General features: G+C 32.3%; 3 protein-coding genes across 4 annotated transcripts; 1 reads left to right on the top strand and 2 right to left on the bottom strand.

The window, feature by feature from the left end:
* Positions 1-3,835: 3,835 nt before the first annotated feature.
* Positions 3,836-10,113, top strand: LOC101261151 (gibberellin 2-beta-dioxygenase 2-like). The gene is made up of 3 exons (XM_004229053.5): positions 3,836-4,328; positions 8,723-9,068; positions 9,646-10,113. Exons 1-3 carry the CDS (start codon positions 3,973-3,975, stop codon positions 9,910-9,912), a joined length of 969 nt encoding a protein of 322 aa, XP_004229101.1. The 5' UTR covers positions 3,836-3,972; the 3' UTR covers positions 9,913-10,113.
* Positions 10,114-10,298: 185 nt separating this feature from the next.
* On the bottom strand, positions 10,299-16,079 carry LOC101245982 (alkaline/neutral invertase A, mitochondrial). 2 transcript variants are annotated; one of them, XM_010320928.4, is made up of 6 exons: positions 15,075-16,077; positions 13,356-13,521; positions 12,807-13,018; positions 11,185-11,678; positions 10,999-11,047; positions 10,299-10,846 (listed from the first exon to the last, which is right to left on the bottom strand). In XM_010320928.4, exons 1-6 carry the CDS (start codon positions 15,834-15,836, stop codon positions 10,520-10,522), a joined length of 2,010 nt encoding a protein of 669 aa, XP_010319230.2. In that variant the 5' UTR covers positions 15,837-16,077; the 3' UTR covers positions 10,299-10,519. The 2 variants fall into 2 exon arrangements, 1 of the variants encoding a protein (XP_010319230.2); XR_011221252.1 differs by lacking the exon at positions 10,999-11,047 and having other exon boundaries at positions 10,299-10,998; positions 11,084-11,678; positions 15,075-16,079.
* A 2,387-nt stretch (positions 16,080-18,466) lies between these two features.
* LOC138343925 (uncharacterized) lies at positions 18,467-21,474 on the bottom strand. The gene is made up of 4 exons (XM_069294699.1): positions 20,538-21,474; positions 20,326-20,444; positions 20,046-20,187; positions 18,467-19,152 (listed from the first exon to the last, which is right to left on the bottom strand). The coding sequence occupies exons 1-4, from the start codon at positions 21,472-21,474 to the stop codon at positions 18,467-18,469; spliced, it is 1,884 nt and encodes a 627-aa protein (XP_069150800.1).
* Between the last annotated feature and the right edge of the window lie 2,542 nt (positions 21,475-24,016).

The following is a 24,016-nucleotide window of genomic DNA, read 5'->3' as shown; positions in this document are numbered from 1 at the left end:
ATTGATTCTTGACGGAGAATGCGCAACTCGTACTGATAATGTGTTGTAAAACTGAAGCGAAATAAGACAAAAAATAAAAAATAAAGCAATAGAAATAGGGAGACAATAGATGAGAGCATTTCTTATTCTTCAAAGTATTTATCAAATCTTCAAGTATATACAATAGGAACCTTTATGTCTTTATTCATAGTGTAACATAGAAGCATACAAAAGGTTAGTCATAAATAATGACATTAAACATAAATATAAAAAAGGACGTTATGGAGGTGAAATGTTACAAGAATAATTATCCTAAGGGTGGAGGTTACCTTCATAATGGAGGGAAGTAATGTAGTAACTTCTTGGTGTGGTAGATTATCTTTATAATGAAGGAAAGTAATATAGTAACCATTTTGTGTAGTGGACATCCACAATATATTATTTATAACAAATTATCAATTAAAACTAGAAGAAATCAATTATATAAACGTTATTAACAATTCAAGTTTAAGGTTCCGTTTGATTTTTGCTTTAGGCCACTAATATGGTTGAGCCGCTCCTAATCTTCGATACGGATAACAAACAACATTGCTAAAAAATGTTTAAACCCGACAGGCTCCATCAGATTGTCAATGATATTTTTAGAAAGAAATCGACGCAGTTTAGTTGGTTATTTTTCATGCAAAAATAGGGAAAAAATACGAAAAATAAATTATTATTTATTTTTAAAAAGCGGCGTTTGTTTATCAATTTTTATTTTCTTACAAAAACTAATAGACTTCGTTAATTTTTTTATGTAGAAAACTGCATATGAAGAGTATAAATAAAAGTCACAAAATCATAACATATGTGAGAGATACCCTTAACGGACATAGGCGATGTCGGAAATGGTAGAGTAGTGTACAGGGGTATGTGAGAGATACCCTTAACGGACATAGGCGATGTCGGAAATGATAGAGTAGTGTACAGGGCTATCAAAAATGAACTCAAACATATGTAATCCGTCCAAAATTTTAAGGGTTCGGCTCAACATAATTTGAATTCGGTTTAATCTCAACTCATTCAAGCTTAACTTATTTGAAAAGAATTCTCAATTGAGCCCAATTTAATCTCCAATTTCAACTCGTTTTAAAATTTTTCATTAAGATATATTCCAATATTGAAGATATGAATTATTATCTATTTAACATCTTTTAAGATTTATCAATCAATTTGTTACTTTTTTAACAAAAAATTCTTGAGCGGAAATTCAAATTGTGATTATAAAATTTAAGATCAATATGTTAAATTATTGAAATTAATCGGGTCAAGACTCAACTCATTTTTTGGCCCAACCCATTTGAGCCCAATGTAAATTTGGACGGGTCAAGACCCAACCTGATTTCTATTCAAGCCATTGTAATATTTCTAATTTCAACCCAAACCGCCCGCCAATTTAACACTCCTAGAATAGTGTTTGTAAGTTGGAGAAAAAAATACAATCATGTACAAATGATAGATCGAAAAAATAGAAATAAAAGGAAGTAAATGAATGTTGGACACAACAATAAACATAAACCGAATTCGGTAAAGTCTAATCAAAAGAATATTAGATAAAAAATTGAGACTAAAAATTAGTTGAAATTGCAAAATTCATGTTATATTAAGAAGAAGAAATCAAAAGAATTTGGAGATTCATATTAGTGTTGTTGGAACAAAAGAACCAAAGATTTTTCTAGATTTATGTAGATGAAAGTGACGTTGAATGAGTAGGAAATCACTTTTACTATCGAGACAAATGACATTTTTTCCCCGTCATCATTTCATCTTCACATTTCTATAAATAGATTAATAGAAATATAGAAACATTTCTTCTAGTTTTTAAAGTCGTATAAAACTTGTTAGTTGTTAGTAATGAAAATGAAATTGGTATTGTGGAATAACGCTATGACATCAAAATGCATCTATAGAAAATTTATATGGCCCACCAATAAGGAGTTCTTTAAGGCCTATCAAGGTAATTAATTAGCTTTGATAAAATTTCTATATAAATATATGCATATATGTGTAATTCATAATTGATAGAAAATATAGCAATCCGACACTCTAATCTTTCCTTAAATCATTTAGGATTTAGGTTGTAGTATAGGAGGTTGCCCCAACATTTTGTAAAAACCACCATCAATCAATAAATTTTAATAATGGTTCATCTTTCTCTTGTGTTTATATTATATGGGTTACATGCAATATCTAATGAGATTTTAATTAACATGTTATGCAATCTTTTTGTATCAAAACTTCATATAACTATAGAAAGTAGACTATTATATTGATTCTCATACAAAAATTCAAAAATATATCTATTAAAAAAAGAAACTTTTTTATCAGATTTCTCTTTCTTGAATTGAATGACATGAATTTGCTTCTTGTACTTTTTCAAGTAATAATGTAATTTTAGAATCCTTTAAAATATTATTTCTTCATACATGTGACCTCCTCTCCATATATTTTATAGTCTTCTTCTCACAGATTCTCTCCCTTCTTTTCTATCCAGTGCTCTTCCTGTTTCATTTCATGTACTTTCATGTCTTGCTATATGGGATGCATTTTGATTTTTCATAAAAAAATAAAAAGAAAATCATTAAAATTTATGGCAAAAAATATATAAAAATTTGTATGGTTAAATTTTTTTTAATTAATAATAAATTTTAAATAAACCAAATAAATGTACGAGTTATTTAACGTCCCCTCAATTTTCTTTTACAGTCTATCCATTTAAACGCAAAAAATATTATTTGATGTAGACTATTTAACATGTGTTGTTGATAAACGAAAAATTAAAATTGGTTTGTAGCATTCAATTAAATAATATCACATGTTTTATTTTTTTTTATATATAAATTTTTAATTTAGCTCAATATAGGTAAAAAGACCCATCTAAAAAATGTTACAAACTTGAAAGGCTCTATCTGGCTGTCAATGTTTTTTTTTAAAAAAAAAAAAAAAAAAACCGACACACTTTTATCAGTTATTTTTCGTGCAAAGACGCACAAAAATATGAAAAAATAATTATAATGTATTTCTAAAATGCAGCGTTTATTTATAAATTTTATTTTCTTACGAAAATTAACAGGCTCTGTCTATTTTTGAAGTACGAAACTACATATCAAGAGTATAAATAAAAGTCACAAAACCTTCTAAGTTAAGATTTTGTTTTAAATGATATAAAAATTGGGATTGAAAGGTTGAATAAAATTGGAATAGAGCTGATATATCCTCCATTACAAAAATAGCTCAGCAATTCAAAAATTTATTTTTCACTTTTTAAAAGTATATTATTATTTTTTTGACTTCATCATTATTGTGATGGTCAAATTCATTTTTTCATCATTTTCTTGTTGTTTTACCATACATGCCCCATTTTTTCCCACAGATATAAGAAATAAATTATAATATACCCGTGAGAAAAAACGTTTTAGATCTTACTTCTTTCTCTTTTTTCATTCAAGACTTTTTATTTTACTTCTCATATTTTTAAAAATAAAATAAAAATATATAAAAAATACATCAAATTAGACGTTGACTTAAAAAAGCCATCATATATGAGAAAGATCAAATATACTTGTAAAATTTTTTTACAAATCAAAAATAATTTTTTTGACATTTTTTTCACTCCGTTAGATGAAACGAATATATGTAAGCCATTTTTATAACGATAGAAATATATGTGAGTTACTTTTGTAATAACAAAAATATATGTAAAAAACATTTTTATAACTTTTATAACGAAAGTTATATTGAAAAACAATTTAAATTTTACCTTTAATAAATAAAATTATTTATGTTTTGACAGAGGGAGTACTAGAAGGGGGTCATCAGGGTATTAAATCCACATCTCTCTATATATAGAGTGTATGTAACATATGATTATCAACTTCTCTTCATTATCTTATTTGCTATTTATTTATTTTTCTTGTAAGCTACTATATTGCTTCTTCTTGTTACAACATCAACATGGTGGTGGCTCATCAGCCTTCTAATAGACAAGAAAAAGAGCTTCCCATCATAGACCTTATGGGGGAGAGATCACAAGTGTCAAAGCTTATTGTCAAAGCCTCTGAAAACTTAGGTTTCTTCAAAGTTATCAACCATGGTGTCCCTCAACATGTCATCAAAGCAATGGAAGATGAAAGTTATGACTTCTTTTCTAAACCGACTTCTCAAAAACAGCGTGCCGGACCGGCAAATCCTTATGGTTATGGTTGCAAGAACATAGGATTCAATGGAGATCATGGAGAAGTTGAATATTTGCTTCTTCATACCAACCCTTTATCCAATAATACTATTTCCAATGACCCAACCCTCTTTAGGTATGTTCTATAACTTCTCATGTACATATTAGCTATTTTTTTTGGGTGAAAATTCTGACATAGTGCAAGTTAACAAGATTTGTGTGGCTTTGTTTTGTTCAAGTTTAATAACCATGATGTTATGTAAACATCTTTTGTTATCAAGTGGTCCAAGGAAAAGGATGGGAGAGGACCTTTACTAGTGTTATTTTGACTCGTTCGGTGTGAAAAATAAAAATAAATAGTGATGGATAAGAAAATGGTTATAGAATAAAAAGAATTATACCTTGTTTGGTTGTCATATTTGAGATAATTTATTTCACCGTTTATATTATAGTAATGAAATAAATTATCTGATATACATGGTGAGATAAATTCTCCCTGATAACTAATCTCAGAATAACTTATGTTGTGATAACTTGTTTTCAACCAAATGAACCGTAGATATCTTTTTGTGTAAGGTTACTATCAATTTAAGATTACAGTTTCTGACACTTTTTATTGTCTATGGAACATATGAATCACAACAACACACCTCATGCATTCACCAACAAAGTACTAGGAATCTGACCTGTCTCCAAAAGTTAAAAAGAAAAAAAAAAGTGTTGTCTACAAATGGGGTTAGCAGTTAAGAGGGGAATTTGGAATAGCTAGAGAGATTCTTACTAAAAAGAGTTGGAGGAATTAGTTTAATGATGTGAGACTAATAAATTTTTGATAGTACATAAGTCAATTTATTGGTTAAGGAGATGGTCCTAAGTTTAGTTAATTTTGCTAGGTATTGGCCATCTTGCGCCAGCTGTAATATTATTGAATCTGTCTCGCCATCTTTGTTCTTTTTTAAGGATTCAAAAATAGCTACCGACGAAGATTACGGTGGACTCATAAGTATTTTTTTATTTTAATTAATTTGAGTTCTCTTAAATATGGAATCGCATTTGTTAGGAGATGTTTTATCGTAATGTGAGACGTTTTGATATAAATTCGAATATAATCGAGCTCTAATATGAATATTTGAATGAGAAACAAAAAAATAAAAGGATTCCAAAATAAGATTAAGACATCATCTCAAATTCATAATCCAAATCTATCATACTTTCTCTGATTTTAATTTGATTTCTTATTCATGCTAATTGTTTTCGTTTTAAGTATTGTTCTATACTTTCTGGAATTATCTGGGTTTAAATTTTTTGACTTCTTTTTTGTTGTTCATTTTCTCATAAAGACCAATACTAACACAATAACTTAAGAGTGTGTTTGATTTACATGTTTTACTAGAGGTTATAAGGTAAATTCATAAGTCGTCCTACTAATTTTTGGTTTTAAATTTATTTTTAATATTATTTTTATTTTATTTTATATGAGTTAATTTGAGTACAGAGTTTAAGAAAGAATATTATTTTAAAAAATTTGTTAACTAAAATAAGTGATAGCAGTATGTATAGCTATAAATTTGTTGTCTAAAATAAATTTGACTAACCACTTTTACTTATTTTAAGTAGCTTATAAATTAAAAAATCATTGATCAAGTCATCAGCAATTTTTTGTTTTTATTCTTTTTAAATCTAAAAGTAGGTTCTTAAAATACTTTTTATCTTTTACAAACATGTTCAAAATGTAAATTAGAAAAAGAAAGTGAAAGGCAGTCCAAACACCCTCTTATTCTCTTTGATGATGTTAACTCAAACATGAAAAATGATTTATTTAAAGTTAGTGAAGCAAATGAGAGTCAAGGGTTGACTGTTGTATAATTGGTACATAAAATAATTAACTACTAATATAAAAATGAAGGCCTCGATGGGCTAAATACCTTTAGACTTTTGGAGTAGTTAGCATATAGGTGATGCATAATTGGTGCACTTTGTATTTAAACAACTAGTTAATTCTACTGCACGATTTTTGACTTGAACCAACACGTGCTTCTCTTGGACCATACTCACGTGGATCCCTATTTTTGTTTCTCCAATAAGTGGGTTTTTACGCAAAAATGCATCCACAAGCTTCTCTTTAAATTTCACGTCATCTACTTTCTCTAGACGTATAAGGAGTGAAAAATGGACCGTGGTTCGCCTAGCGCCCAGAGGAGCAAAGCTCATTTTCCTTTCAGGGTAAAGCGGCGCATAAAAAAGGGCTGGTCCGTCAAAAGTCCGGTTCCTTCGCGAACGAAGTTCAGAATCATAGGAATGTGGTCTAGTGATCGATAAAATGATTGATAATCATGAAAATTTAGGTTTAATTTTTAATAGAGACGAGAAATATTAAGTGACTTTTTTTATTATTTTGCTGACAAATATTCAGAAAAATTAGTTATCTAATGAAAAAAATGAATTTAATAACCATAAAACTTTAGGAAAAACATTGTCTAATCTTTATCTTTACTTGGTAATATGCCAATGGGAACAAGGAGTTTAATGAAGTTACTATGTACCTTTAAGAAGTACTAAACATCTGGTATGGCATGTTACATTTGGAGTTTTAGTAGACTATTGATGTTTGCCTCAAGGTGATATTTTGCTTCATTATTATTAGTAATATCCAAGAGATATGAACCATCTTTTTATATTGAAATAGTTTAGCTTAAAATTTGTCATATTGTATTTAATGACAATATTTTCTAATCAAACAACTAGTATGGTATATTTAAGCTCATATATTTCAAAATTAACTTTTTTTTTTGTTTTGGTGTCTAGTCAAACTATATTTGGAGTCGGACACACCCTTCGTTTTAATTTCTATATTCTAATTTTCTTTTTTACTCTATTTAAAATAATATTCTCTTTGTCGTAGTTTATATGTCTATTTTATTTTTATTGAACTGATTATAAATAGCTATTACTTAATTTAAACCACAATTTTTTTTAAAAAAATCATTTCTTTTTAACTTTTTTCCGAGTCAAACTAATATATATATATATATATATATATATATATATATATATATATATATATATATATATATATATAAAGTGAAATAAAAAAAGATTATATCTTTCATATTTAGAACTAACTCGTTAAGTCTTAATAGAGTATTCTACCTGTTATATTTAAGATAACAAAATTTAAAAACGACATTTTCGGATGTTAGATGCATAATCTTTATTTTATTTGAGGATTATAAAATCTCAAAAAAATTAAAATACCACACTAGTCAAACAATAACACGTCAAGTGAAACAGACCTATCAAGACGTAAAAGGGAACGTGGAATAGATATGATGATACAAATTTATAGTAGCACTGTAAAACTAGTACTCTCTCAGAAACAGCACATAATGATACAGAATCAGACTGACCTGTCAGATATTATTTTCCATCTATAAGGTCCAAACAAGTCGAAGAAATTAACAGGTCGTTTAAGTTGAAGTTATTTTAATTTATTTTTAAATCATTTTTTTTTATTTTTAGGAGTATTTGACAAATTAAAAATAAGTAAAAAATAACTTAAAATAAATTAGAGAGTATTTAGAAAGTCATAAACGAATTTTTTAAATTTTTATTTTTTTAAAAGAAAGAAAAATACGTCTCTCTTTACTTTTTTTTTAATCTTTTGACTTATAAACTAAGTACTCCGGCTATTTCAATTTATGTAATTTACTTTAATTTTAGTCAATCCAAAAAATGACACATTTTCATATTAAGTAGCAATTCAATTATGAAATATCTGGTTTATCCTTAAAAAAATGATTTACAGTTATACAAATTCTATCATTGGACTTTAAGTTTTAAAAAACTTTATTTCTTTAATCCAATTATGTATTGAGTTAAACTACCTCAAATAAAATGAAACAGATGGAATACTTTATTTAAATCAGTCCAAACGGGCTCGGCTCTAAGTATACTAGTATTAGTTTTAAAGAGGAAACATGCATACATATACAAAGTGTCTTAATTACATTAAGAGTCTGTTTGGCTCAGCTTAAAAGCTGGTCAAACTGACTTAAAATCTGGTTTTTAATTTATTTAACTGTTTGACAATACTCAAAATAGCTTATTTTAAGTTAAAAAAAACTTATTTTAAGCCAAAAGTTAAAAGCTGGGTTAGGGGTGTTTTTTTTTTAGCTTATAAGCTGTTTTAAGTTGACCACATTTTTATGTTTTTTCCCTTAATATTTTTATATAATCTCCAAATTACCCATATAACCCTAACATCTCTTTCTTCTATTTTTCCCTTTTCACGTTTGGCATAACAACTTCAACACTTTTAACGCATAACTGCTTATTTTAAAAATAAGTTTCAGCACTTTCAAAAGTACTTTTTTAAAGCTGCTTTTATTAAGCCCATCCAAACGGGCCCTAAATTATTATTGTTAAAAGATTATTTAGTGGAAGAATGAGACATTGTTAGAGAGTTAATTGTTGGCGTCTGCTTAGGTAGATGAAGATATATATATGTTTGATGTTGGTGGTTGGTGACAGGTGTGCAGTGAATGGTTACGTAGAAGGAGTTAGGGAGTTAGCATGTGAAATATTGGAGCTGATGGCAGAGGGATTAGGGGTCCCACGTACGTCAGTGTTAAGCAACTTCCTTAGAGACTCACATTCAGACTCTCTTCTTAGGCTCAATCACTATCCTCCTCTTGTACAACTTGTCAACAATACTAATAGTATTGGATTTGGAGAACATACTGACCCTCAGATCTTGACCATCTTGAGATCCAACGACGTTCCTGGACTTCAAATCTCACCACGAGACGGTTTCTGGGTCCCTGTCTCCCCTCACCCTTCTACTGCTTTTTGTGTCAATGTGGGTGACGCACTACAGGTATTTTATATTTTCATATAGGAATATTACTTATTCAACATTAAATACATAAATGCATGCATGCAACCTAGAGTGGTCTCACATATGTAGAAAGTGCATTGTAATCCTCATTAATTTAAAACGGGTAAAAGAGGCTAGAAATGAAGTGAAACTGATGTGATAGCTACACATTTTGGGGCTTAGCAAAACTACAGCTTCCTTCAGCACTGGGCTCTGCCCATTCTTACAATATTGATGTATTGATAAAACTGAACACTCTCTGCAAACATAGTTTTTGAGGACCCTACTTCTATAACTTCTCCCTATACTTCAATCTTCAATGCTATCTAAACAGCTCAACTTTTTTTTTAAATATGAATAACTTTTTTTCTATCTATGTACCAAATGTCATAAAAGCTACACGAAAATTAGTAAATGAATAACTTGTTTTTCATCCAGCTACCAAACCACCTCTAAGCAATTCAATCCTAATGTAAAGTTGGTCAGGGAGATTGTTTATTTGTTATCACTTAGTACAGCATTTTGTGTAATACAAAGAGACTAATCCATTTTAATAATTCCTGTTTGTTGATTTCAGGCACTAACTAACGGAAGGTTTTTGAGTGTGAGGCATAGGGCTATGGTGAATTCCTGTAGGAGGAGGATGTCAATGGCTTACTTTGGTGCTCCAGCACTCAATGCCAGGATAGTTTGTCCCCCTGAGCTGCTCTCGCCACACGAACCTAATCTGTACAGGCCTTTCACTTGGGATGAGTATAAGAAAGCTACTTATTCCAGGAAGCTTGGAGACACTCGCCTTCACTTCTTTAGAGCACAATCAGATCATGATGATCTTACTGAATGATCTCAATACCTTTATTACAAGGAAAAAAATGAGGCTTGAATGGTTCTGTAGATCCCCCAAAAGGGGAGTTTTGTTTCTGTCCATTCCCTCTCTGTGTTTGGTTAACTAGGTTTTAGCTACATTTTACTTGGACTACTAGCTTTAATGTGATTTTCTCTTGTACTTTAATGAAGCGTAAATGCAATTTCTCTTTGGTTTCCACTTCCAACTCAAACTAGTCAAACGAACTCCTTTCAGTAAAACCATTTCTGATATGGTCCAAGGGACTGAGAAATACCGAGTGCTTCAGTTTCAACGAATCAGGCTGAGAGTTCCAGTCAAATAGTAAAAGTTCAAAGGCACTAGCACGCGTGAGAATTGAATGAAACATTTCATTACACAGAATGTTTAGATTCAAAATCAGAACATTTATTAATGAATGGCACCAATCAGTGTCACGTTTATGATTTAATTGAAAGGTACAATGATATACTACAACACAAGCTTTGGCAATTTATTTTGCACAGAGAACACAAACTGTCTGTTAAATCAGAAAAGGTTAATTTCTAACAAGAAAATCTCTTCATTTTGATGGTAAAAACATGGAATTGCAGAAATGGGAACACATTTAGAGACCTACTTGAGATCTGGCAGCAGAGCGTGAACATTTCCTACGACCATTTGGTCTTAGTGCACAAACACAATTCTCAAGGAGTTCATAATCCTCGTTCCAGAATAATTTGGATGCCATATCTGGATTTTGCAACAGCATCTTTGAGGTCAAGTATCCAGCAATTGTCCAAGTCTGACACAATCGAGCTTGCTTGCCAATGAATCTTCCATGCCTTGTATCATAATATTCAGGCCAGTGGTCAGCTGAAAGTCTCTTTTCAGCCAAATCCACCGCTTTTTGAGCTAGTTCTGGTCTTCCCATTTTAATACAAGCAAGGGTAAACTACGTATGAAAAAATAAAGATGGTTAAGATGGCTTATCGAGAACATTCTAAATATTAGTATCAATTCTAGTTCTGGTACACATTTATTTGCTGGCATATCATCTTTCTCATTTCAATTCCATAATGATCAAGAAATTCACAGGGAATGTACCTGCCACAGTAGAGTAGGCCATGAACCACCATTATGATATGACCAGGGGCTGCAGAAAATACATTGATTAAGTTTGTGAACAGACCTTTAAATTTTATCAGAGTGTTTCGGAAGTACACAACGAGCTACCACAAGGTACAGAGATATGGGACAGAGGAAGCAAAAAGGCAGAAGCTAGAGGCTCACGTATTCTTAGGGTCACTGCCAGTGATAATGCGCCATTCTTCATGTTCTAAAGCTGGGTAACAAATCTTTAGAGGCATTTTCCCCATGAGGTCATCCCATTTGTCTTCAATCAAATTCAAAATAGATTCATTCTGTTCATGAGATCCTAGTGATGAAATAATGGTCCAAATATTTCCATGAGTGAAAAAACGAAAATCCATATGTGCAGGTTGTAAATTGCCAACAAGATATCCACCAATCTCTGGAATCCAATCCACAAGCCAAGATGGAATTTGATCTGGGTAGATATTGAACTTGTTGATGGCATCTGTAGAATATTCTTCTGTTTTATAGCGATATATCTCATTAATCTTTTTCCTGTCCAACCAATAGTAGTCCCTCATGTGAAAAGAAAGTGCACTGAGACGGTTGTTGATGGCAGAAACAAGACTTTTTGTGGAGTCGTTGATGCTGAGCATCTCACGGGAGCTTCGTAAAGCTGAATAAAATAGGGCCTGCAGATATAATGTATTAGTTCAGTAAAGCAGTAAGTAAACTATACTATCTGAAGCTATAAGCCACACAGCATACACTACTCAGGTCGAAAAAAATAAGGCAAGCTGTCCCCTAAGAGTCAAAATCTGAGATATAAGGTAGGTGAGAAATTCTCAGATGTAACCAACAGGGAGCAATTTACCTAGATGCTAAACAAGAGTCAATTTGATAGTAAATCTGTAGATAAGTAACATATTCTGTGTAATACTTACTCTCACTACACTAAAATGTTCATGTTCTCATGTCATGCTAGGATATACTACATCAGACTTAAACACGTGGTGAGTAGCATAATCAATATCCCTGCTATAAAACAAAAAATCTGATAATTCTCTCTCAACTATTTTTCGTACCATAGAAATGCTTCACTGAATTTTGCTGGCATCAAATTCGCCACGCCTGACACACCCATCAACCTTTTGAGATATTACCACAGATTTGAGCAGGAAAAAGGAAGAACAATAAGGTGATACACATTCGTGTAAAAGAATTTAAGATGCTTTCTAGACAAGTTCAACTCTATCGTAAAGATGGCGTTCAAGTGTATATTGTCATTATATTTTTGGTGCAAAGAGAAACTTGTAGAAGAAACACATTTAATACTTGATTTGATAGAACCCTTCCAAGGCTAGAGGAGGGATGTGCAGCACTCTTTACAGATTTGCAGCACTTACTGCTTCTTTTGTGAAACGTACTAAATACCTTTCTCAAATGAAAAAAAAACAGGAAAGGAAAGGAATTGCTTCAGTTGAAGTTCTTTAATCTTATTAGAAAAGCTCTAATGAAGGGGAGCCTTAATGCAATAGTAAAGTTGTCCCTGGTTGATCTATAGGTCATGGGTTTCAAGCCGTGGAATCAGCCATGGATGCTTGCATAAGATAGGTTGCCTACATTACATTTCCTAATATGCAACACTTCATTGGACCCTGCGTAAAAGAGATTCTTCGTGCACCTGACCAACCTTTAGAGGCACTAAAGCAAATAACAGCAAAAGCAAAACTATGTAAAATATGAGCAGCTTAGGCAAATAATGACATGCAATCCTGTTGAGCTCTACTGATTAAATTCTAGCTCGTATGTTATCTTACTTGGATCTCAAGTGGATGCCCATGAATGCCCATCCGCCTATCAATCATGCATGACCCATCAGTGACCAAGAGAGTAGGAAACAAGTCAAAACCATCACTTAAGCACAGGTTAAGTATCAGGCAAATGCCTGTCTGCACATCCACCCTCTCTTGCAAATTATAGTCCCCTGTAATCCTTCCATAAGCTCTCAATAAGATAACCCACCACAACCCTGTAGAAGTACAATAAAACCAGCACTTAATCTGAGCAGGCCAATTCATCAGAGGTTAGGATCATGAACCAGTACTGAGAAATCTCCAAATGCCAGTGGTGCAAAATACAAAACTGGGAAGATAATGAGCCCTCCCCCTCTACCGTTCTTCACTTAACTACCAGGCTCTGTTTGCAGCAGGGTACTCATTACGTGATCCATGAGTATCATTTGATAAAGGGTTCAAATTGTTGCTATTGACGAAAGAATGTAATAAAGCAACAAAAATCAGAAAGAGACAACCAATCAGGCTGTGAAATAATTAACACTAAGACATTACGTAGAACAATCCACTTACCAGAATCAACAGGTGCAACACGTCCAATTGCGGATTCACCAAAGTCTGGGTCCAGCATATCTTCAAATTCACCATTCCTTCCATCAAGAGGCACAGTTCTGACTTTAAAACTTGCGGGCATCAATCCTTCTCCAGGGTTATAGCAGTCCACGGTTTTCTCCCAGCTCTAAGAAGCACATAAAACAGATGTTTAATTTACCATGGGGATTGCAACTTCCCAAGAAAGAATTGATAAATACAGGGATGTGATGTATGTCACACGTTAATGACATAATACATAAATATGTCCTTTAATTTGGCTTCATCTGATATTTGTGCCCTCAAACTTTGGGTGTGCAAAGTAGACACTTGAACTTGTATGAATTGAACAAATAAATACATGTGACCTATGTGACATAATACACGTAGGATGTCGGGTAGAATGCAGTGTTTTGGGAAGCAAGAAGCAGAAGAAAGCGACGAGGGCTCGCTTCACAAAAGCGAGAAGCGTGAAGCGAAGCGCACTTTTTTTTAAAAAAAAGCGACATTTAGTACAAAATAAAAAAATATTATACAATTGAATAGAGGTACTTAGATTAAATGAAAATAGATGGTCAATAATACTCATAAGTCATAACATATAAAGCAAAAAATCAAAAACATTTTTTGTGCTACTACCCGTAGGAGTTCATACGCCCAAGCCAGATCCCTCTTTTGTGACATTTTGAATGAGAAAATACAAGTTCACAAAATACTACAAGCAAAAAAGAAGTGTCAAAAAATAAAAAACAGAGCAGCAAGAATACACACTGATCACAGTCAGTGTACAGATATAAAAACTAAAAAAAACAGCAAAAGAATTGAATAAAACAGAGCAGGCAGTAATATTAACAAAAAAAATAGGTCAGTAATTGCGAAAAGAAACAATAGCAGATCGCAGCATAGAAGAAGAGAAGAAGAGAAGAAGAGAAGAAGAAGAAAAGACAGCAGAGAAGAGTCCTGTTTGCATTACCCAAAGAGGAGAAAAGGAAAAATAAAGAGAGCAGCGAAAGAAGAGTAAAGTCCTAAAATCGTGAAAGAAAATTAAGTCATATCTATCTCAGATTTTGTTTTTTTAAAAAAAGAACTATTTTTTTTAATTAGAAAAACCAAATTGTCGCTTTTTTATAAAGAACGCGCTTTATTGCGCTTTTTCCATAGTGTCGCTTCTCGCTTCTTTATTTGAAGCGAGTGCCTTTTTCAGATCGCATAGCCTCAGGAGAAAGCAGCGCACTGGTAGCGCCTCGCCTTGAAGCACAATTTTCTGCGCTTTTCACAACACTGGTAGAACGTGATTGTTATATGGGACGCCAAGTACGACGTGTGCTTGTTAAGCTTTGTACAAGTTTAAGTGCCTACCAAAGGGCACTTTTATGTATTATGTCAATGTTAACTGAATCAACAAGCTTTTTCCTGTAAAAACTTGAGTGAGAAATGTTGATTTATCCTAAATCATTTCAAAAATAAAGCAGCAATCCTTCGTAGATATATTAAACTGATTCTGAGATTTCTCATTGTACACACATGCACACATGAATGTGCAAAAGGCCCTATGATGGATTCTCAAACTAAAAAGAAACAGTAGCCTGCATTATTGGCAGCAATTGGAGTGCAGAAATCAACGCAGATTGTGAAAATGATACAGCTCAAAACAGAAAAGCAAACTTAGATGTTTTTCACGCAATTATAAGAAATGCATACCTGCAGTTGCAGAGTGTGGAGCAGAAAATTCTTGACAATCTCCCCCTCTCCATTCAGCAAAAAAGCAAGAGCTGATGGGACAAAATCGCGTATAAACACTTGATCGTAGTTAAGCGGCTGCTTATCAGCTGGATCATTAGCTGCCACAGTCCCAACGGGGAAGCCACAATAGTTAACAACTGCTCCCCTAAGTAAATTCCATGCCTCCTTTTCCACTTCAGATAACTCTTTCTCATGGGGTGATTCAGAAACACACTCCCCATTTAAATAATTATCAGGATGCTTTACATATACACCTGATCCATTATTTATATCTGTCCTAATTTCTTCTTCTACTTTAGCTACATCTTTACCTGATTCTATTCTGTCAATGACTAAAGGCTTCACATTTAAGCACCCCTGTATGTAAAACTTATTGAACCTCTTCTCATTAACTTGAGCTTCAATCGAAGTTGAAAAATTCCTTCCATCAGATGCAACATTTGCATCGACAGAGTAGCACCTAGTTTCCTTATTCAACCTAAAATGCCTCCAATTCGAATCAGATCCACAAAAAAAACTCCGATTCGAACCAATAATCCCTATAGCCCTAGTAGCATAATCAGAAACCGTATGTATATCATCTAATTTGCAGTGCGGATTCGACAAATTATCATTAATAAAATGATTACATTTCCCAATAAAGGATGAACCTTTACAACTGCTGAGGATTCTACAACATGGTTTCATGGTTGAAATACTAATGCAACTGCTAGTATTCATTTCTTGAGCTAATTAACAATATACTAAAATTTCGTTCCAATTTGAATTTAACTAATTGCTATATGTATATACACATATAGATCTGTTAATTATGAAAAACAAATCAACAGATATATATATAGGTAGATAATTAGATATACAAAAGAAAAAGATTAAAGAATGAAAAAAATATAAACTTACAGTTCAAATGAGAAGTGTGTCTGAAGAAGAAAAGAGATTTCCCAAACAGTAAAGTTGGTGGAATGAGTTTGATACTTATGAGGGGTTTATATAGGTGAGGTCTCAGCGAGACTTTGGACTGAAGCTTCTTGGAATCAAGTTGGATAACTTCACAAACAAACGCAAACGATGTCGTATTTGTCTTTATTATTTTTGCCTTTTCACGTTTTTTTTTTTAAAATCTCGGTCATATTGATTTTAATGTTATACCCGTTTCATTTGATTATGTTTTTTTTTTGTCTACAAAGATTATATAATATAAAAATTAAATTATTTGAGAAAACTATATTATTTCAATTTTAAAATTTAAATTATGATCTTTTAATGTAAGTTACACTTTCATAAATATTTTTTTCGTTTCATAAAGAATTGTCTAATTTTACTTAAAATTGAGTTTATAATAATAAAAAAAAACTTTTGAATTTTGTGGTTACAAAATTGTCCTTCAATCTTGTGAGCATAAATATGTCAGGTTATAAAGTGAAATTGTAATATTATAAAAAAGAATGAGATCATTCTTACAAACTAAAAATGAAAGGAGGTCATTATTTTTTAAAACAACGAGAATATTATACTTACAATATTAGATTTCGAATTAAATTTCATAGGTCATGAATCGTCCATGTGAATCACCCAATTCGACTCATTTTGTTTTTTCTAAAAATAAGAAGACAAACAAAGTTAGTTATCTGCTTCAAATTTGATAAAATCAGCAATGCAAGCTGATAAAGCCAGCAATCTAAGCTGGAAGGTAATCTCATTCCTCCATTAATGGAGGTTGAGCTTAAGCTTTTCTATATTAGAATGCACACTTAAAACAGTACATTGGATGTGTATATATACACAGCAATGAGTAGTTTAACAAATCAATAAAATGCAAAACATGTGAACACTAACTAACTATAACCAACTATAACTAACTACTTGAAAGTTGAATAGTGACTAACTAACTAACTAACAAATTGATTGATAACTAACTCACACTAATCAAGCTAGTTTTATCACCCCCCCCCCCTCAAGTTGGAAGTGAGCCATTCACAGACAACTTGTTCAACAGATTAGAATTTTTAATACCAGTCAATGCATTAGTGAAAACATCAGCCAGCTGAGAGTCTGTTGAGACATATTGGAGTGTAATCAGTCCTTCTTGGAGCTTTGTCCTGACAAAATGGCAATCAACTTCTATGTGTTTAGTTTGTTCATGAAACACTGGATTCTTAGCAATGTGTACTATTGCTTGGCTGTCACAAAATACTTGTATAGGCAAAGGTATTGTCACTGAGAGTTCACCAAGTAGTCTTTCTAGCCACACCACTTCTCCTACTACCTGTCTTATAGCTCTGTATTCTGCTTCTGCTGAAGATAATGACACTGTAGGTTGTTTCTTAGACTTCCAACTGATAGGGCTATCTCCCATGAGGACCAAATAACCACTCACTAACTTCCTTGAATCAAGACAAGATGCCCAATCTGAGTCACAGTAGGCATTGATGGTGATATCAGGTCTATTACTGATAAAAACTCCCAATGTAGGATCATGTTGTACGTATCTGAGTACATGGTAAGCTGCCTTTAAATGAGGTTCTCTAGGAGATTGCATGAATTGACTGAGATGCTGGACACTATATGTTATATCCATTCTTGTATTAGCAAGAAAATTAAGTTTGCCTACTAATTTTCTGTAGTAAGTAGGATCTGGTAGTAATTTCCCTTCTGTAAGCCTTAGTTTCTCAGTAGGATCCAATGGTGAAGTGGTAGACTTGTAGTTTATAGACTCAAATTCCTTCAAGAGATCAAGAGTAAACTTCCTCTGTGAAACAAGGACACCATCCTGCCTGTACAGTATCTCTAATCCAAGAAAATAATGCAGCCTTCCTAAATCTTTTATTCTGAATTTCTCATGCAAGAAGAGTTTCAAAGATTCAATCTCCTTCATATCAGTACCAGTCAAGATAATGTCATCAACATATACAACTACAAATACTAAGGAGTGACCATTTTTCTTGTAAAATAGTGAGTAATCACTGTCTGAATGAACATAACCCTTTGAGCAAAGACTATCAGCCAGTTTCTCATACCACTGTCTACTGGCTTGTTTCAGACCATATAAGGACTTCTTCAATTTGCATACTATATCACTACTGTCCACTACCAGTCCTGGAGGTAAAGCCATGTACACCTTTTCATTCAAATCACCATGTAGGAAGGCATTATTTACATCCAATTGGTACAAATCCCAGCTCTTCTTAACTGCTAATGAGATTAGTGTTCTAACTGTAGTCATCTTTACCACAGGTGAGAAGGTTTCATTGTAGTCTATCCCTGCTTGTTGAGTGTATCCTTTTACCACCAGTCTAGCTTTGAACCTTTCTATGCTCCCATCTGCCTTATGTTTAATCTTATACACCCATTTACATCCAATAACATTTTTTTTCTTTTGGCATCTTAACTAGCTCCCAAGTATTATTAGTGTGCAGTGCATCAAACTCTTGTTTCATTGTTGCTTGCCAGGCTGGATTCAAGCTTGCCTCTTCATAAGATGTAGGCTCAATATCATGTGAAACATTATGGATCAACTGCTGACTTTCAGAACATAGTGTAGAGAAGCATATATGATCAGGATGATTTGTGAAAGATGTGAGTGAATGTTGAGAATCAGTAATATTATTTATAGGTGAAGAAGAATGTAGCTTAGGTAATGAATAGCTATAGTCTTTTAAGTAGTTTGGAGGATGACAAGATCTAGTTGTCCTTCTAGGTGTAAGAACAGGTGCATTTGGTCCAGTAGGTGCTGTGACAGGTATATTTAGCTCAGTAGAAGGTGTTGTTGATTCAGTCATAGGTATATTTTCAGGTATGGAAACTTGATCACAAGTGACTTCATCCAGTGTGTGTTGACTCAACTTCTCATCATCAATAAAAGTATTTGTTTTACTAGACATGTAAGGCAACTTATCAGAGTGATGAACAAGACATTGCAGTATAGAGTCAAAACTAGAACCAGCAGGAGTAATGACAAAAGGAAGAATATTTTCATAGAAAGAAACATCTCTAGACACATGAATTCTCTTGGTAGCCAAGTTTAAGACCTTGTACCCTTTTGTGTTAAAGGGATATCCAATAAGTGAGGTACAGTTCTAGGCTTAAACTTATCTTTATGAGTTTTTAAAGTAGTTGGAAAACAAAGACATCCAAAATTTTTAAGATGTGAGTAAAAAGGCTTCTTCTGATACAACAACTCATATGGAGACTTCCCTTGAAGTAGTTTAGTAGGTAATCTATTAATCAAATAAGTGGAAGTTAATACACATTCTCCCCAATACCTCATAGGTATTTTTGATTGAAATAACAGTGCCCTTGCTGTCTCAAGAAGATACTTGTGTTTCCTCTCTACTACCCCATTTTGTTGTGGTGTGTAGGGACAAGATTTCTGGTGTACTATGCCTTTTTCTTGGAAGAAACATGTTGCCTTAGTACTAGAGAATTCTAAGCCATTATCAGACCTGATAGTTTTCAATCTAGTGTGAAACTGATTTTCTATTAAGGATATGAAAGCTTTTATAGTACAAAGAGCATTGCTTTTACACCTAATAAGTTGTGTCCAAGTAGCTCTACTGTAATCATCTACCATAGTAAAAAAATAGTGATATCCATCATGTGTTGGTACATTATAGGGTCCCCACAAATCAACATGCAGCAACTCAAATATTGAACTGGTTGTAGTAACACTTTCTGGAAATGGCATTCTAGTTTGTCTAGCCATTGGACAAATTCTACAAGTGAAAGGTTGTTTGTTAGAGAACTTTAGAGGAATGGTAGATATGTTCTTCATTTTCACAAATGGTACATGTCCTAATCTAGCATGCCATAAGAATTCATTGTCTTGATTGAAAGAAAAGTGAGCAGCTGAGTTAGAAATCTTATTAGTGGAACAGACCTTTTTATTGATTATATGAGAGTGTTTTGCATTAGGTAGTGATGGTGCTTTACAGTAGTTCATAAGGGAAACAGATTGAAACTTCTGTTGGGAACCAGTATCATCATTTACAGATGGAATGTGACACTTTGAACAAAAAAGATACAAACCACTCCTTGCTTTACCAAGTGCCAGAGGGCTTTTCAGAGAAGGGCCCTGCAGTAAACAAGAACTATTGTTAAAACAGACCATCCCTCTGAGTTGGTTAGCTAAACAATAAACTAATATTAGATTGAACTTGAAGCCAGGTATATACAATACTTTATACAGAGTTAATGTTGAATTCAAACACACATCACCAATTTCAGTCACTTTAACCTTGTATCCATTTGGTAATGTGATTAAGAAGGGATAAGGTAGAGGCTTAAGGTTTGTGAGATTGTGTTTTGTGTAGGTCATATGGTGAGATGCTCCTAAATCAATGATCCAAGAGCCAACAGTTAATCTTTCACATTTACATGACATATCACTTATCTTACTTATAGAAGAATGACAAGCAAGTATACCTGCTAGGCTTGCAGCTCCACTTGACACATTGTTTGAATATTCAAACTCATTTCCAAGCAAATTGAGCAATTGTTCATATTGACTCTTTGACAGATTCACTGGCATTTGTTTTCCCTGCTCAAAATTCTCTTCACACTTGTAACTATCACCCTCAGAGGTATGTACATTTGCTGCAGATCCTCTTCCTCTTCCTCTTGGATTTCTTGTGTTGGTTGGATAACCATGAAGTTTGTAGCACCTATCTTTGACATGTCCAGTTCGTTTGCAATACTCACAAAATATATTTGATCTATTACCAGCATTAGAGTTTCCCCTATAGGCATTAGTGTTGTTGAAATTTCCAGCATTGCTATTGTTAAAACTGCCAGTGTTGTTGTAACTTCCATTTCCCCTACCTATGCTTCCTCTATAAGAACTAGAGTTTGTTGAATTATTTTGAGACAACATAGATGCATTAAGTGAAGTGGACTCCAAAGCCATATGATTTAAAGGCTTCATTTCTCTCTGCCTCTCTTCCTGTGACAGGATAGCAAATGCCCGTGCCATTGTAGGCAAAGTAGACATCATGAGGATGTTCCCTCGCACAGCAGTGTACATCTCATTTAGGCCCATCAAGAAGTGTATAAGTCTTCTGTCCTGCTCAGCTTTATACAGTTTTACCTTTCCTCCACAAGTACACACACAACTACATTGTGAATTCACATCAATTGCACTCATTTCCTCCCACAATTTCTTCATCTTTGTATAATAACCAGTAATGTCTAGAGTGCCTTGCATCAAATCATTTATTTCCTTCTGCAACTGATATAGCTTGCATCCATTAGTTTGATCATATCTATCCTCCAATTCCTCCCATAATTCCTTAGCATTGTTAACATATTGCAGGCTATCTCGTAGCTCTGGGGAGAGGGAGTTTAGAACCCAAGATGTCACCATATCATCACATCTCTCCCACTACATGAATGATGGATCTGTAAAGCTTGGTTTCACGATCTTACCATTGATGAATCCAGTTTTATTCTTAACGGACAATGCTCTAAGAGCTGCTCTTCTCCATGATCTGTAACTAGTTCCATCAAACACCATAGGAACCAATGTAGAAGCAGCATTTTCAGAAGGATGTAGATAGAAAGGACTATTAAAGTCTGGTCGTTTTAAGGAGTTACTAGCATTCACATCAGTTGAAGTATCACCCATGGAGAATGAATTGATATTCAACAAATGGAAAATCTATGAACCAGCAACAAGTAACTAACCAAATCAAACAACAAAAAAAAACAGAGAACAGAAGAGGACAGAAGAGAACAGAAGAGAAGAACATATGAGATCAAAAACAAATATGATCAGTGAGTCGATCAATCAATTAGATCAAAAGGATCTAGTATGAGTAACTTTGCTCTGATACCATGATAAAATCAGCAATGCAAGCTGATAAAGCCAGCAATCTAAGCTGGAAGGTAATCTCATTCTTCCATTAATGGAGGTTGAGCTTCTAGTAGCATGAAGGAAGAAGAAGAAAACTTTTCTATATTAGAATGCACACTTGAAACAGTACATTGGATGTGTATATATACACATCAATGAGTAGTTAAACAAATCAATAAAATGCAAAACATGTGAACACTAACTAACTATAACCAACTATAACTAACTACTTGAAAGTTGAATAGTGACTAACTAACTAACTAACAAATTGATTGATAACTAACTCACACTAATCAAGCTAGTTTTATCAAAATTGTTGCTTCTTAAAAGGGAGTGCAACAATTAATAAAAAGTAAGTGTACTTAACAAAAAACTTAGCAGCAGAAACAACAAAAGCGAGAAAGACAAGAAATTCAATTTTTATTTCTTCTTTAATAAAAACCCCCAACAATCATTAAGCTTTGTGAAAGCATAATCTTTAATTCAAAGAAATAATTTGGAGTATTACTTTCAATTCATAATTTAATTCACTGCAACAAAGCACACAAATCTTATAGTGTATCTTCTTTAGACCATCTCCAATCCACATCAAATTTTACATCAAATTCTAGATTTGGTGTAAAATTTGACATTTTAAAGTTTCAATCCATATCAATTTTACACCAAATTTGATGTGTGAATAGTTTAACACCAAATTTATTGTAATAGTATTAATCACACCAATCACTTTTTGAATATTTTAATATTATTTTACTTCACAAACTTTTAATTAAACGTTATATAAATGATACAATTTAATTAAATCTATTATATATTTTTATATTTTTTTATGTAATATTTTTATAATATTAATTTTAGATATTAAATTTAGCTTTTTTATAAATTAATTTTTCCAAATATGACTTTTTTTAAAAAAAAATTATGTTAATTCTACTATAAATTATAATTGGATATAAAAGAAAATAATATGAATTATTTATGATGAATGTTTTAGAAAGAATTTATTATATGAAATAAGAAATAATCATATAATAATAGAGAGAGAAAAATATTCCTTTTAAGTGTAAAATTTGGTACAGTGAATTGGAGTTGATTAAACTAAAAATAATATTGACACCAAATTTGATGTTTTGGGTTGGAAATGCACGTGAACAAATCTCTTTATGTATTTTCATATTTATTACTCATAATAGATCTACAAGAAAAAACCAAAGGAATTTTTCAAATTTTCGATCGATTCATGATAGGCATGCGGAGATCTCATTTATGTTGAGCCTAATCTTTTTAAATTATATTAGATTAGTATCTACTACGTAATTAGATGAAATTCATTAGCAGAAAAAATAATATTTTATACACTAATTTTTGAAATATATATGACACAGAAATGATAATCAATGTTACACTTCAAGAAATTACTATGCAAATAATGGAGTAATTAATGGGTGATATATATTTTGTTGGAAGAAAAGTTTTTTTCTCGAATTTTAGTACTATTAGAAGACCTTTTCTGTCTCTTCATCTATTGAAAGTGGATAGAATTTTTCTTTTGTCTTCCATGTGTGAAAGGTGGGTTTTTTTTAATCCTTTTCTGTTAAGGATTAAAATCTCACATTAAATAAAAGAATGTGTGAAGGGTGGGTGGCCTATCAATTTTTTCCTATCAATTTTTTCCTTTCATTTTCTATTAAGGATCAAAAAGAAACAGAAAGAAAAGAGTCCTGTTTCTTAAAAAGTACTCATATTTTATTTATAAAAATACTTGTACCTTTTCCTTTGGAATTATAAAGTACTTTTTTCTTTTTAGAAAAATAGTCAATGGATGTATAGTACCATTTTATGTTGATAGAGTATTTGTTTACTTACTCTGACATAATATTATTGAAGCGGTCAAATCAGATTAAGACTGATTTATTTTTGCCCCATGAGTTATCTTTTTTGGTTAATAGAGAATAATGATCAATAATTTTGATTAAGTTAAGATTCTAATTATGAGCATTAAAATTGATCTTAAATAATCCTCTGTCTTATTTGAAAAATTTGTCATATACGT

Source organism: Solanum lycopersicum, chromosome 1 (genome assembly GCF_036512215.1).
Source record: "Solanum lycopersicum chromosome 1, SLM_r2.1".
NCBI classification, from domain to species: Eukaryota; Viridiplantae; Streptophyta; class Magnoliopsida; order Solanales; family Solanaceae; genus Solanum; species Solanum lycopersicum.
This window is presented reverse-complemented; position numbering and strand designations above follow the sequence as displayed.

Coding starts and splice junctions, on each gene's coding strand:
- LOC101261151 (XM_004229053.5), top strand. CDS start 3,973: ATGGTGGTGGCTCATCAGCCTTCTAATAGACAAGAAAAAGAGCTTCCC. Junction 4,329..8,722: donor AATGACCCAACCCTCTTTAG/GTATGTTCTATA, acceptor GGTTGGTGACAG/GTGTGCAGTGAATGGTTACG. Junction 9,069..9,645: donor ATGTGGGTGACGCACTACAG/GTATTTTATATT, acceptor TGTTGATTTCAG/GCACTAACTAACGGAAGGTT.
- LOC101245982 (XM_010320928.4), bottom strand. CDS start 15,836: ATGAATACTAGCAGTTGCATTAGTATTTCAACCATGAAACCATGTTGT. Junction 11,679..12,806: donor GGCATCCACTTGAGATCCAA/GTAAGATAACAT, acceptor TTATATCTGCAG/GCCCTATTTTATTCAGCTTT. Junction 10,847..10,998: donor GGCCTACTCTACTGTGGCAG/GTACATTCCCTG, acceptor TTTCATACGTAG/TTTACCCTTGCTTGTATTAA.
- LOC138343925 (XM_069294699.1), bottom strand. CDS start 21,474: ATGGTGACATCTTGGGTTCTAAACTCCCTCTCCCCAGAGCTACGAGAT. Junction 20,445..20,537: donor TGGAGCTGCAAGCCTAGCAG/GTATACTTGCTT, acceptor TCATTGATTTAG/GAGCATCTCACCATATGACC. Junction 20,188..20,325: donor AAGTGACTGAAATTGGTGAT/GTGTGTTTGAAT, acceptor TGTTTACTGCAG/GGCCCTTCTCTGAAAAGCCC.